Below are 13,859 nucleotides of genomic sequence, written 5' to 3' on the forward strand. Positions count from 1 at the left end.
AACTTTGTGATTTCCTCATGAATGGTTGTTTTTCTACCATCAGCCTTGCTATTTGTCTCTGGAATATTAGAGAATCCTATGCCCTCAAACATTTCAAATAGTTGACTTTCTGTTAAGTAATATTTTCTCTCTCCTAAATTCCTATCATTTTAGTACAGTTTTGCAGCCCTGGGATTCCAACTGTGTCCCAGCATTAAAAAGTGCAAAAAAGAAGAGAGGGAACATTGATGCAGTCTCTTATATTCGGCACAGGATGTTCTTCTCCATCTGGGAAATGGATGGCATTTGCATGCCTGCAAAGCTACAAAGTCCTGCCGTCATGGCCACCTCCTAAACCATATGATAAATTTCTCTCACTCTCTCTTCATGCCACTTATTCTTGTACTTGCCTTGGGGAATAGATGCGAAGATTTAGTCCTGGCAATACCTGTGAAACCAGCATCTGTATCATTTTTCAACTGCAAATCGAAACCAGTTGAACAACCACAGGGTGTGTCTAATGAAATCCTCATCCAGTTCCTTTATACTGCATTTGCCAGAGGCAAATATTATTTCACATAATCCTGGGATTATATCGGCTTATTTGTACATTTTTGAACTGCTGTTTTACTGGCTAGGAGGTGGACCGTCTGGGTAGCAGTGTTCGTCTTTCTCATGTGCATCATTAAGGATGAAATTAGGAAGTATGAATCTGGTTTGTGAATCTAGTTTTGGTCAGAAGATTTATTTTCTAGTAGAAAAAAAATGGCAGGCACAATGTAAGAGTCGCTTGATAATAAGTTGAATGGCATAAAAATTCAATAAATAAATTAATAAATAAAAATGGGTGTGCAAGTTTTAAAAAGAGACCTTTGTGTCAATGGAAAAGGCAGCCTTTTCCACAATCAAAAATAAGGGCAGCTATTTATAAAAACAGGCAGACTATTTACAGGTCTCTGCTTTTTTTTATTTCTAGGTCTCTGCAGTAATTTTAGTGCACGTTTATTATTTATTTGTTCGTTCATTGTTGTAAATATATCGCTTAACCACAGAGTTGCCAGTTCCAGTTAGGGACATTAAGTGAGGACTACCTGTAGACCCATATGAGAAATCTTTTTATTTATTTGTTTGACACCCTGGTTTTCCATTCAATCCAAGGCTAATTTTTAATCCAATTTCTCAATACTTTAATTAGTAAAAATGTTTAGTTTTGATAACATTTTAATTAATATATTCATGATGCAACATTATTGAGATAAATAATAAATTATCTTTTTAATATTTTATCTAATTTTAGCCACTGTTTTATTAAGATACTTAATAATACTGTGATATTTAGACTTTATTTAATATTTTAATTACTATTTTAACTAATTTTAGTCTCGGTAACATATCACTTAATATAAATTTCCTAGTCTAAGTTAACAGTAGGTGCAATATAAAAAAATTATTTAATTAATAATACTGTAACGTTCTTGAAATGGATGAGCTATTAGGACTTTAGTTACTATTTTAACTCATTTTAGTCTTGATAATATTTTATATTTCATTAACAACGCAATTTTTAGGCATGTCCATTTTATTTAAATGTCATTCTATTTAATAAGCGAATAAACGGAACAACTGTATTTAGTATATAAGCGAATGCATTCATTCATTGGTCACTTTTATTTATTTTAAGACTATTAAAACCCATGTTCTTTTTAATTATTGTTTATTTCACGTCTCGATTAAGTCGAGGCAGAAGGCGAAACCCCGACCCCTATTTTGGCGGGAAAAAAAAATGTTGATTCCCACTACGCATGCGAGAGAGAGAGAGAGAGAGAGAGAGAGAGAGAGAGAGAGAGCTTTGGGGCGGGGCTTCGTCTCGCGAGCTTTAGGCCCGCCTGCTTTCGCCGCCCCACCGCCACTTCCGGCAGAGAGCTGGGTCGCGCGAGCCCGCGGGGAGGCCGGCTGAGCGGGTCGCTTCCGGTGCGGTCGGATTCCGGAAGGCAGGCGGAGAGGAAGGGAGGGCGAGCTCGAGGCCGCGAAGGGGGCGGGGCGTGGGCGGGGCCATTCTCTCCCACCCGCCGCCGGAGAGGAAGGAGAAGGAGAGGCGGAAGTGCCCGTCCGGAATTGGGGGTGGTTGCCAAGGCAGGGGCTGCGAGGAGGAGGAAGAGGAGGAGGGGGCTAGCGAGGAGAGCGAGGCGCAGGACCCCCCCCCCGGTTAGGCCAATTTCCCCCTCCACCCCAGAAGACAGGTACCCCCTGCAGTGCCCCCCTTCAAGCAGAGCCCCCTCCCCAGGACATCTTATTCTGCCCCCCCAAGACCCGCCCCCTATTGGAGGCCCCTCGACCCAGCCCCTGCCCCCCCCACCCATGGGAGGAGGCCCCCTGTAGACCGACCCCTTCCCATCTCCCACCCACCCCCTTTTTTTTTTTTTTTTGGCATGGGCTCCTTTTAAAATGAAACCTTGGGCGAAGTGGAGGCTTTTTAAATAATCCCTATTTTTTCCCCCCTCTGTCTGCGCCTGTCTGATGGGTTCCTGAAGCCTCCAGGGCTAGGCAAAGTGTAGCTTCGTAGGGCCTTTATTTTACTCTCCTTCCTTCCCCATGGAGGAAAAAAGTCCTCCTCCCCGAGAAACCATGACCTGAGCTGGGGCAGACTCCCACCCCGAAGAGCCCAGGATTCCTGCCAATCTTGGACCCTTCCCAACAAACCATGGTAAGTTGAAAAGTAACCTGGGCTTTGCTTCCCGGGCAGTGACATGTTGCCATAAGATTGCAGGCGGTTTCTGTTTCCTGCTTTCTGCATCATAGCAGCTTTGTGAATTTCCTGGGTGCAAAGCATCGCCACAGGCTGGGGGGGGGGGTATTTTCTTAGCTTCTCCTGGAATGAATCGGCTTGTGCGATATACTGTGTGTACGGTGGTGCAATGATAGGTGCCATCCTTAGGTAACAGCCTGGAGTGTGATGTGCCTGCGTTTGGACTGTTCGTGAAAGGAACAGATTCAGAGATTCTGCAAACAAAGAAACTTGGATACTCATAGCTTTGTGGTTCATTTCTGGTCAGCTGGCATCGTACAACTGGCTATGGTTAAGAAAGGATGTTTCATAAAGGGGCAGGGCCTAAGGGGGAAAGTCCCACTGCATGCATTTGTAAAACTGCTGCAATCTATATAATATCCAGGTCCCTTGGAAAAGCCTCGAGATTTCAGTTGAATCACATTTTCTCTTTTTTATAAAATCTTATCTGAAAAATGTTAAGATTGTGAGTTCCACATATTGGAAATGGCTTGCCTCAGAGCTTGGTTGACCCAATGCAGATCGAATCAACATGCCAAGTCAAAGATGAAAATTCTCAGAATTCAAAATGTTTTTCTGGGGGAAGGAAAAAAAAACTTATTTACAGGTTTCCAGAACCACCAAATGACTATTCACTATGCTTGTCCACATCTGAAAAAGCTTCTTGTGCCATCTCAGATCCAGGAAGGGTAAATTTCATTAGAATAATAATAATAGTAATAATAATGATGATGATGATGTTGGAAGGGACCTTGGAGGTCTTCTAGTCCAACCCCCTGCTCAGGCAGGAAACCCTACACAATTTCGGACAAATGGCTGTTCAGTCTCTTCTTAAAATAATTACACAATTATGGATGAAACGTGTAACAGTGATACATACCCATTGTCATCGGGACACTGGGAACTATGTCCAAAAACTTTGCAAAGCACATCAAGAAACTGCAACTTCCTGCAATAACTCCAGCAATGCTACAAAAAACTGCGCTACTCGGAATATCTTACATTTTAAGGAGATATCTGGTTGACATCTAGGATGCTGGTAGTAACCCGTGTCAACCATCAGTGCCAGCCAATTTGAATGTTCAGTTGACTGAGGTTCATATTTAATGAATAAAAGATAATAATAATAATATAATAATAATAATTAATAAAGTTGGAAGGGACCTTGGAGGTCATCTAGTCCAACCCCCTGCTCAGGCAGGAAACCCTATACCATTTTAGACAAATCAGTGGTGGGATTCAGCCAGTTCGCACCACTTCAGCAGAACCAGTAGCTAATTTTTTGTTGCCCAGGCCCAGAATGGACTGCTGGAAGTGGCATGTCCACATAGAGAACCGGTTGTTCACATGTTTGAACCCCACCACTGAGACAAATGGCTGTCTAAAAAATTATAAATTACATACTAAAAAGTACGTAATTTGTGCCAATAAGAATTGTAAAAATATCTGGTATAACTTGTGGTAGCAGAAAATTAGTTACATTTTCTACAATTGTTACATTATGAAAGTGATACATCTGGGTGTTTTGATTTCTGAAAATGTAGCATTAAATATAAATAAGCTAGATAAATATTTGTGCGTGCATCTTTTCAGATTTGTTCAAAATATTTCCCTGGGTGATTCGTTACATCAATGTAATTTTAGCTGCAACCTTAATGAGTTGTTTTCAGTTTTCATTGTTTACTATATTTCAGCTATCAGTTATAGGCATCAATGGGATTTTGTATTGTGAAAGCTGGCTTGAACTACCAGGTGGCAAGTTTGTTTAAGATTCCAGGTGATCTAAAGAGAAGTTATGTGCCTCTCTACATTGTCTGAAAATTGAATGCATCATTCCCATTAAGAAAATGCTATTTTTTCCCCAGGACTTTTGCTATGCAAATTAATACTCTTCTTATATATATAAATTTTGATCTAAAGGAGGCCATCTTTTCTTTGTATATCTTTGTATATCTTTCTAGCAATATTTTTTTTCCTTTACAAGTTTTAGAAAACAATAACCAATCCATATTTTGAGGCAAGGATCCAAAAAGGCATGGATGAAGAATTAGCTATAATAGGGGAGGCTATCAAGGAAATGATGCTGTTGCGTCATTCTTTAAGTCATCTAACGATGCCAAAGAAATATTTTACATTTTAAAAATTTGGCTACAGTTATATACTTGCCTCTGAATGGTCAGATGACATTGCTTTTTTCAGTCTTCATGCTTTTTCTTAAAACAAGTTTTGCATGGGGCTTCTTTAAATTTTCTTTTTCAACTGCACAGAAGCTTGTTGCTTTCTTGTATCCATCTAATATTTAAAATTGTTGATTGCCACTGCATTTCCTGTTCCTTTGCACAATTTGAGTCTTACAAATTCATTCTCTCGTTTCCTTTATGTTGCAAGGTGAAAGAATCATGCCGTTTGTTTGCTTTGATTCTGTAGCAGAAAACTAGTACTTTTTTATTATTTATCTGGCAAGATTTTTTCTCTTCTATAAAGACAAAATACCATACTAAGAACGAAGACAAAAGGCTAATATAATTTTTTTAAAAAAACTTTAAGGCATGTATAATAAAAAAAACACCTTTCTCATTCTAAGTGAACAAAGATCTCTTGGGAGTAGATTTTAGGCGAAGGATCTAACTATTCTGACAGACTCTAGATTGAACATCAGCTAGCCATGTGCTACAGCTTCCAACCGGGCCAGTGCAATTTTGCACTGCATTAATAAAGGTACATGTTGAGAACATGGGAAGTAATTGTTCCTCACTGAACTGCGCTGGGCATGTTTAATCTGTAAAAGAAAAGGTAGAAGGAAGACATGATAACAATCTTCTGATATTTGAGAGGCTGTCACAGGGAAGAGAGTGTGGATTTATTTGCCATAGCACCTGAGGCTAGATCTAAGACAGTGGTGGCGAACCTATGGCACGGGTGCCAGAGGCGGCACTCAGAGCCCTCTCTGTGGGCACGCGTGCTGTCGCCCCAGTCCTAGGCCTTCAGCTGGGTTTTATAAAATCTTTTTGCTTTAGGCCTCGGCCGCCGTGTGCACAAAAAAAAAAGGTTCAACCAATCAATTTCAACTTCTCGCGGGGAAAAAAAGATCTTGCAAAGTTGAAATTGATTGATTGAACTTTTTAGTCCCACCATTACCACTGCTGCCACACTCACCCAATGGGCCATGCCCATCTGGCACCTGATGATACATAAGTGGGTTTTGGGCTGCAATTTGGGCACTCGGTCTCTAAAAGGTTCGCCATCACTGGTCTAAGACAAAAATCAATGGAAACTTAAGAGAGGGAGAGCCAGACCTGGAATAAGGAAGAATTTCTTGACCATGAGAGCAATTAAGCCATCGGACAGCCTGCCTTCTAGAGAGGTGGATATTCCATCTCTGGAAGCTTCCAAGAAAAGATTGGACAATCATTGCTCTGGGATAATATCAGAATTTCTGCCCTAAGCAGCCAGGTGGATTAGAGGGCTCCCAAAGCCTCTTGAAATCTTACATTTCTGTAAAGGTAATATTTAAGGGGGTGTTAATTTTACTGGCCGTGCCGATCATTCAAAATGATGTTATCATCAAGGAATTTGACTCCATACCTGAGAAGGCGAAGACCCTCCTTCTCCTAATTTCCCTTGCTGTGAATCTGGCACTTTTCAATTCCTTCTCAAGCTAGAAAGGATAGTTTGGGGCCTATTGGTGGGTTGTTGTTTTTTTTAAAGGACAATAATAAGTTCTTGAGAAGAAAAAGGGGTGAAGATTACGTTAAAAGTTCAGAATTGTGGAGCCTAAAATGGAGTCTTGGGATTCTTTGAGAAGAGTGGAATGCAATACTAGTCATAACAGGAGGGACTATGGTCTATTGGTGCTATCGTAGTTACGTAGCGCTGAATCAGGTACTATATATTATGCTTCTGATAATTTCTTGATAAGCTCAGGATGTTATAGCTTTGATCCTCAGAACAGTCTTGCGATATTCAGGTGAAAAGATTAAGATCCGCAGCCGAGCTTCAGTCATATTATCATTGGATAGCTCTGTTACCTCCACATTGCAGATGGGGAAAAGAACAAAGAGCTAAGTTAGTAGCGAGAAGGCATGTTAAGGAGGGTTATGGCAGAGTGAAATTGGAATAGGTGATTTCCAGGTTCAGAAAGAAGTGTGTTAGCCTCTATGGGGCATTAGCTTCCCAAAACGCATTCCTTTCGTTTTTTAACTTTGTATTTAAAGCTTTATTTCAGCTTCACGTTGCTACTCATCTGTTAGTCATTTGTAGTTTTGTTTCCTTTTTTTTAAAAGGCATAAGATGCAGGTGGGCTGTAGACTTCACCCAACTGCCAAAAGAAGAAGCCCAATATTGAAATAAAAAATTGGCGGCGGAGGTGCAGCCTTTAGTGGACTAGCCAAAGCTGAAATCCTAATAATATTTCTGGGCTCACATTTATAAAGGCTATTTTATTAATGTATGCTCCTATTTCCAAGCAGATGCCAGTTGAAGATAGCTTGTAGTAGCTTATTTATTTGTGCAATTTATCTCTTGCGAAGTGAAAACTAAACGTGAAGCAAAACTATAACACAAAACAGTACAGCTGTTATGAAGGCCATAAATAGTAGAGGAGGTGGCAGAATAAATAAATCTTAAGACCCACTGGGGAGAGAAAAGAACCCTGCTAAAATAAAAACTATTTTGAAAGCCATTTTGAAAGTGACAAAATGAAGACCCACTACTTGGGATTCTTAGGAGGGAGAAGATCTACCACAGGGGTCTTCAAACCCGGCCCTTTTATGACTCGTGGACTTCGACTCCCAGAATTCCTCAGCCAGGCATGCTGGCTGAGGAATTCTGGGAGTTGAAGTCCACGAGTCATAAAAGGGCTGAGTTTGAAGACCCGTGATCTACCACCTTGTGTCTGCTGCTTTTGGTTTATTGGTGCTGCTTCATGCAGCGACAAGTCAGGAAACTGCTAATCCAAAATGGAATCATTGTTTTGTTCCTCTCTCAAGCCATGTTTTGTAAGGAAACCGTCTTCCCTGTACTTTGTGTTGCTAAATCATAGATTACATTTCACTAATTTCCCCTGCTAAATCATAGATTACATTTCACAACTGTATTACCTCTTTCTTAAGCCTTATGACATTTCCTGTTGACACCGTCATCGCAGAGATCCCAACTGACTCAGGAGAAAATTGTGAGCCCATGGTGCAGTTGAATATTTTTGCTCTTATGTCACCGAATAATCTATTTTTTTAAGAAGCACTGCATTCATCAGAAATAATTAAAGAAAAACACAATGCCAACAACATGGAGAAGTCTCCAGTTTATGTTAATGCAAATTTCGATTTCAATTAAGAACTTGACCTGGCAATATTTGAGTACATGTCAAACCTCCCGGTCTCACAACTAATGAGCTGTGATATGAATCACATTTTTTCCTGTACAAGAAAACTGATTCCACAGATCCTTTAAAACTTGGTCAGACTGGCTTCAGCACTTTTCTTCACTAACAGACACAATGAGTTGCATCTACTTATTATTATTATTATTATTTTTTACTGTGATACGATGTGACTGCTACAGCATCCCAAATGCATACAACTTACAAACCAAAGAGGCTGAACAAGACAAATTGTTAAATGAATAAAAGACAATTTCCTTCTCCCTAAATAATTCTATTTAATGGTAGCCTTGTGATTATCTTGTTTGTTTGTTTGTTTTTGTGTAAATATGGTACACAAGTTTTGATTTTTGCAGAGGAGATTTCAGCCTCTGTAAAATGAGTCTCCAGTCTTTGAGAAGGAAGTTTCTTATATGGAGTTGAAAGCAGGAGACTTCGTTTGTGTTATCAGTCCATCTTCGTTTTAAATGCTATTATTTTTCACCAGAGTGGGTGATAAATTTGTGGAATCTTGTTTAGCGCCGTGTGCTTGAAACTCCTAAGTTTGTGTTCACGCCAAAAGAATGAACAAGCTTGATGTTTGTCAAGCTTCTGATTGTTTATTGGCAGGGCTCAAGGCAGAAATCTAACAGGTGGAGCAAATAAAATCTTAAGATTTGGGCAAAGGTTCAGTCTTGGTCATGAATTGCTGAGTTGCTTTCAACTGCGTTACAGGGTTGGTTTGGAATTAAATAGGAGTTATGAAGTATTTTGCCCTGAAAAATGCTATAAAAGGTACTCAGGGCTGGGAAAAATTATAGCAAGGAATGGGGAAGGTGATTAGATAACGTAGTAAATGATTACCTTATAGAAATAAAATAGATATTCTAAAATACCTTTTTTCTACTACACTGTACCGGGGGGGAGGCAGGGGGAATCTTAATTTTTTTCTAAGACGCTGGCCTAGAAACCAGGAGACTGAGTTCTAGTCCCACCTTAGATACAAAAGCCTATATACATACATACATACATACATACATATGTAATAAGAGCAAACAAACACGAACACCAGGAAAAATATAAAACTAGAAATATTTATTCTAATGCCAAGCTTTCGTCGGCCAACTGCCGACATCATCAGGGCTTAAAACCAGTCAATGAGAGTCTCCTTTATAGTGCTGGTCAATTTGTGGGCATACACACACACACACACACACACACACACACAAACACAATTTAATGATCCTGCCTTTGTAGAAATTCTTAAAATGTGTTTTAAAATTCTGGGTCAGGTAGGCTTGTGAATCCATTGGTGAAAATCTTGCACGATTACTAACAAAGTATAATCAACCCAGAGATTGATGTGGCGTTTTTTTCAGTCTGAAGAACTATTTCCATTTGGAAGATTGTGATAATCCAATCAGTTTGTCGGGTTTAAATTAAGAAAATAGCAATAGCATTTAGACTTATATATGCTTCACAGTGCTTTACAGCCCTCTCTAAGTGGTTTGCAGAGTCAGCCTATGGCCCCCAATAATCTGGGTCTTCATTTTACCGACCTCGGAGGAATGGAAGGCTGAGTCAACTTTGAGCCAATCAGGATCAAACTGCTGGCAGTTGGAAGAGTTAACCTGCAATACTGCATTCTAACCACTGCGCCACCACGGCTCTGATAGTTGATCAGATTCTCTCTTGGATCCCAAGCTTCCTAAATGGTTGAAATACTATTTCTCAGTCATAGCTACCATGCAGATGACTAAATGAAGAGACACATACCGTATATGCCGGCGTACAAGGCGACCTGGCATATAAGACGACCCCCGTCTTTGTCGCCGAGTCGCATTCCTAGAACGTCGTCTTATACGTCAGAAACTACCAGTATTTCCGGCGTATAAGACGACTCAGCGTATAAGATGACCCCCGTCTTTGGCGCCGATTTTAACGCTTGCGGAAGTCGCCTTATATGCCGGCATATACGGTACCTTTCCAAATCTATTGCAAAAAGCCTAGGGAAATAAATTTCTAGCATTGTCACCAAGTACTTAGTGGTTTTGAATTCTGCTCATCAGCACCAGCGTTAATTTGTTTCTTGGTTTTAAACCCTCTTGTAATTACACATTGGGTTGGATTTACCCTGTTACATCAAAGCTATTCTTACAATCAATTCTTGCTGTTCCCAGCCACTAATTGGAGTTAGCGAGGAGAACAGCTTGTGTTGACATGGAAAATCATTACAGTACAACTTTTAAAAATATACTCTTTCCAAGTACATGCCTGGAGGAAGAAGCTTGAATTCATTAGTCATTGGGAAGACAGTGGGTTTTGAAATGCTGTATAGCTGTTGAAATATAGAAAATTTAATGTATTTTTCATTCTGAAAAGCATCTTGATAAATCGAAACAGCATTGTATTGTAGTCCTTCCCCAGCTCCTTTAAACAGTTTGCAAGCAAGGATGTTAGTGTATAACTGGCCAATTCTTCATGATGCTTTAGGGAAGAGGGAAATCATGAATTCTGACTTATAAATTATATATAAGGAATAATTGGGACATCATTTTTACATTTCTTTTTCCAAAGATCCTGATATACTGTATGTACTGTACAGTAAGTGTTATAGCAACAGCAATAGCATTTAGACTTATATACCACTTCACAGTGCTTTGCAGCCCTCTCTAAGCAGTTTACAGAGTCAGCATCTTGCCCCCAACAATCTGGGTCCTCATTTTACTGACCTCGGAAGGATGGAAGGCTGAGTCAACCTTCAGCCAGTCAGGATCAAACTCCTGGCAGTCGGCAGAGTTAACCTGCAATTCTGTATTATAACCACTGAGTCACCACGGCTCTTATCAGTTACTTTCAAAGAGCATTAACTAAATTGATGGAAAGCACTTGGTCTTGAAGATCCAGTATCCTGGCCTGGTTGAAGACATTTCCAAATACTAGTTGAAGGGGAACAATGGTGACAGAGATCTGGCACACCATTTCCTGTGTGCAAGTGCTCAGAACATCTTGTCAGCTATTCTAGATAAAGGAGCTTTGGCCAGATCCAGAAAAACGATTCTTATATTTTATAAACATTTGGCATCGTACTGTATAGAGAAGGCTGTAGCAAGAACACTTAATAGTTCAACAAATGTGGGTTTGGCAGCCTTGTAGAACATGCATTAAAAGTGTTGTTTTTGCAAATGAAAGAGGTTATTATTGTTCGCCTGACAGTCATTTCTTTTGGGCAAGATTGCATCTGGACTAAGCTTGTTTTGTAGATAAGGTGATAGAAATAGTGCAGACTCTCTACTCAATAAGCCAGAAAGACCCAAATTGCAGGGGCAGGGGTCTCCAAACTTGGCAATTTTAAGACTTCTGGATTGCAACTCCTAGAATTCCTCAGCCAGCCATGCTGGCTTGGGAATTCTGGGAGCTGAGGTCGACAAATCTTAAACGTTGCCCACTTTGCAGACCCCTGGGCTAATGCTGTATCGAAAAGGACCAAAGATTCAGAGAGCAAATGAAAAGTGTTTTTAATCCATTGCTGCGACGAACATATTTCAATGGCAACATCACCGTTCTTGATTCTACCTCTCATTTTACCCTGTTTTCCAATGTAAAGCGGAAGACCAGAATATCTGGCCCAAACATTCAAGTTGAGCTAGAACCCAGAAAAGTACAAGAATATTCTCAATAATAATGACTGTGCGATAATATAATAATATTGTAAGCCACCCAGAGTTACCTGGTGGTCAGATGGGCTGCCAATAAATTTAATAAATAAAATAAATAAGCATTGGAGAAAACTGCCAAAAGCATGATGAAAAAGTAGAGCCAACCCGTTTTGCTATTTAAAAGATAAATTTTCGAAGAGTTGTGAAGGAGAAATTAAATTCGAACCTAAAATGCTGGCTAGTTTGACAGTTTTCCGTATTTTTCATATCTGGAATAACCTCTGAGTAAGTAATTTATGGAAGGGCTTTCTATTTTAAAACTATGAAGAGCCGGTGAAAATTCAGTAGTCTGTTGCTAAGATACAAGTTGCAGTGAGTAAGCCAGCCTAAATTCAGTTTTTCCTAAATAATGTGAGCACAAATAGTCCTGATAAAAGTAGGAGAAACTGTCATTATAAAATCTACTCTGCGAAAATTGGAGAAACCCAACAGATGGACTGACTCAGTGTTAGTATTCCTGTATTTTTCTAAAGTTGAAACAGTCTTACTTGATTTGAAGTTTCCACTTATAATGCACTTCAATGCTTCTCAACAGGGGCTAGTTAAAAGCATCTTTGGAAGATCAGAACTGGGTACATCCGAATAAGGAGGGCATGAAAAATAACACACAACAGTAAAGTGACAGAAAAACTGGTCTTAAGTAGGTGAACATTAGAACAACAGCTAGGACTACTTTTCTTCAAATGTCATTTGGTAAACAGTGGCTACATTTTCAACATGGTCTCTTTTTACATTAGCAAAAGTAAAAATACAGGTTAGGACGGTACAGGTTGTCCTTGACTTATGACCAAAATTGAGCCCAGTTATACACTGCCCTACAAAGAATGCCTTCATGTGCTTGCAATATAAACTCCAGCAGGTGTACAGGTAGTCCTTGACTTACAACAGTTCATTTAGTGACCGTTCCAACTTAAAAAGGCTTATGGCTGTTGCAGCATCCCCACGATCTCATGATTTACATTCGGGTGCTTGACAATCGATTCCTATTTATGACTCGTCCCAGAGTCACATGATCCCCTTTTGTGATCTGATTTGCAGAGTCAATGGGGGGGGGACCAGATTCACTTAACAACCGTGTTCCTAACTTTACAACCGCCGTGATTCATTCAACAAATGCAACAAGAAAAATCATAAAACGGGGCAAAACTCACTTAACAAACGCCTCGCTTAGCAGCGTAAATTTTGGACTCTGTTGTGGCCCTAATTTGAGGACTACCTACGCTCTTGAGTATTGTTGCTCAAATGTTTGGGAACTTGGGTGGAGGCAATATCAGCATTGAAGAGCCGGTGGAGCCAGGCAAAAGCCTAGGTAGATGACAGTCCAATGTTGAACCCCTAGAATGCATAAAAGATTATTTTTTCTGCGACAATATCAGGCTGCATTTTGTAAGCATTCCAAGTGTGATGATTCCTCGTAAAACGTCTCTTTGGCAGGCATCAGAGGAGGCCTCCCTCCGAGCCCTGGAGAGCTTGATGACGGAGTTTTTCCACAACTGCACTACGAACGAGAGAAAGCGTGAAATCGGTAAGCCGGCTTCTTTCCCATTTTCTCCCCAAGTTTCGCCCCAAATTTCAGAATGAAGGCAACTTCATTTTGGTTTGGTGTCTCCTCTCATAAGCTCCTTTGAGCACAAGTTGAAGTGCACCCTTCAAAAATATTCCACATTTTTTCCTCCCGTTTTAAAGACGTTTTGCTTCTCTCTCTCTCTCTCTCTCTCTCTCTCTCTTTTTTTTTTTTTTTTAATGCAATGATCTGTCACTTGCAGCCCTCTGCCAGCCAGCGACAGATCCTTTGAAAAGACTTTCCTTGCCAGAAAACCTTAATTAGCTTAACAGCAATTATTTGCGGGCAGACATCAGGTATAAAGGTTGAGGAAAGTGGGATGGGAACTCTAATGAATCGTTATTCTCTTGTGTTCCTTTTGATGAATAATTGTTATTTAGAGCAAGAGTGGGCTAGAGGTACACTGAAAAACCACCAAGCTCTGGGGAACCGACCTTAGATCAACCCAAGACT

The 13,859-nt window shown here is 40.1% G+C and overlaps 1 protein-coding gene across 3 annotated transcripts in view; it reads left to right on the forward strand.

Annotated features, from left to right (window-relative positions):
• The first annotated feature begins 2,377 nt into the window (after positions 1-2,377).
• Positions 2,378-13,859, forward strand: part of XPO6 (exportin 6) — a 53,465-nt gene continuing 41,983 nt past the window's right edge. For all 3 annotated transcript variants that reach the window (XM_039349908.1, XM_039349909.1, XM_039349910.1), the window contains exons 1-2: positions 2,378-2,683; positions 13,277-13,367. In XM_039349908.1, coding sequence (XP_039205842.1) covers positions 2,681-2,683; positions 13,277-13,367 — 94 coding nt within the window. In that variant the 5' untranslated portion in view covers positions 2,378-2,680. The remainder of the gene's footprint in view (positions 2,684-13,276; positions 13,368-13,859) is intronic.

Source organism: Crotalus tigris, unplaced genomic scaffold (assembly GCF_016545835.1).
Source record: "Crotalus tigris isolate CLP2741 ecotype Arizona unplaced genomic scaffold, ASM1654583v1 scf7180000018301.7375997, whole genome shotgun sequence".
Lineage (NCBI taxonomy): Eukaryota > Metazoa > Chordata > Lepidosauria > Squamata > Viperidae > Crotalus > Crotalus tigris.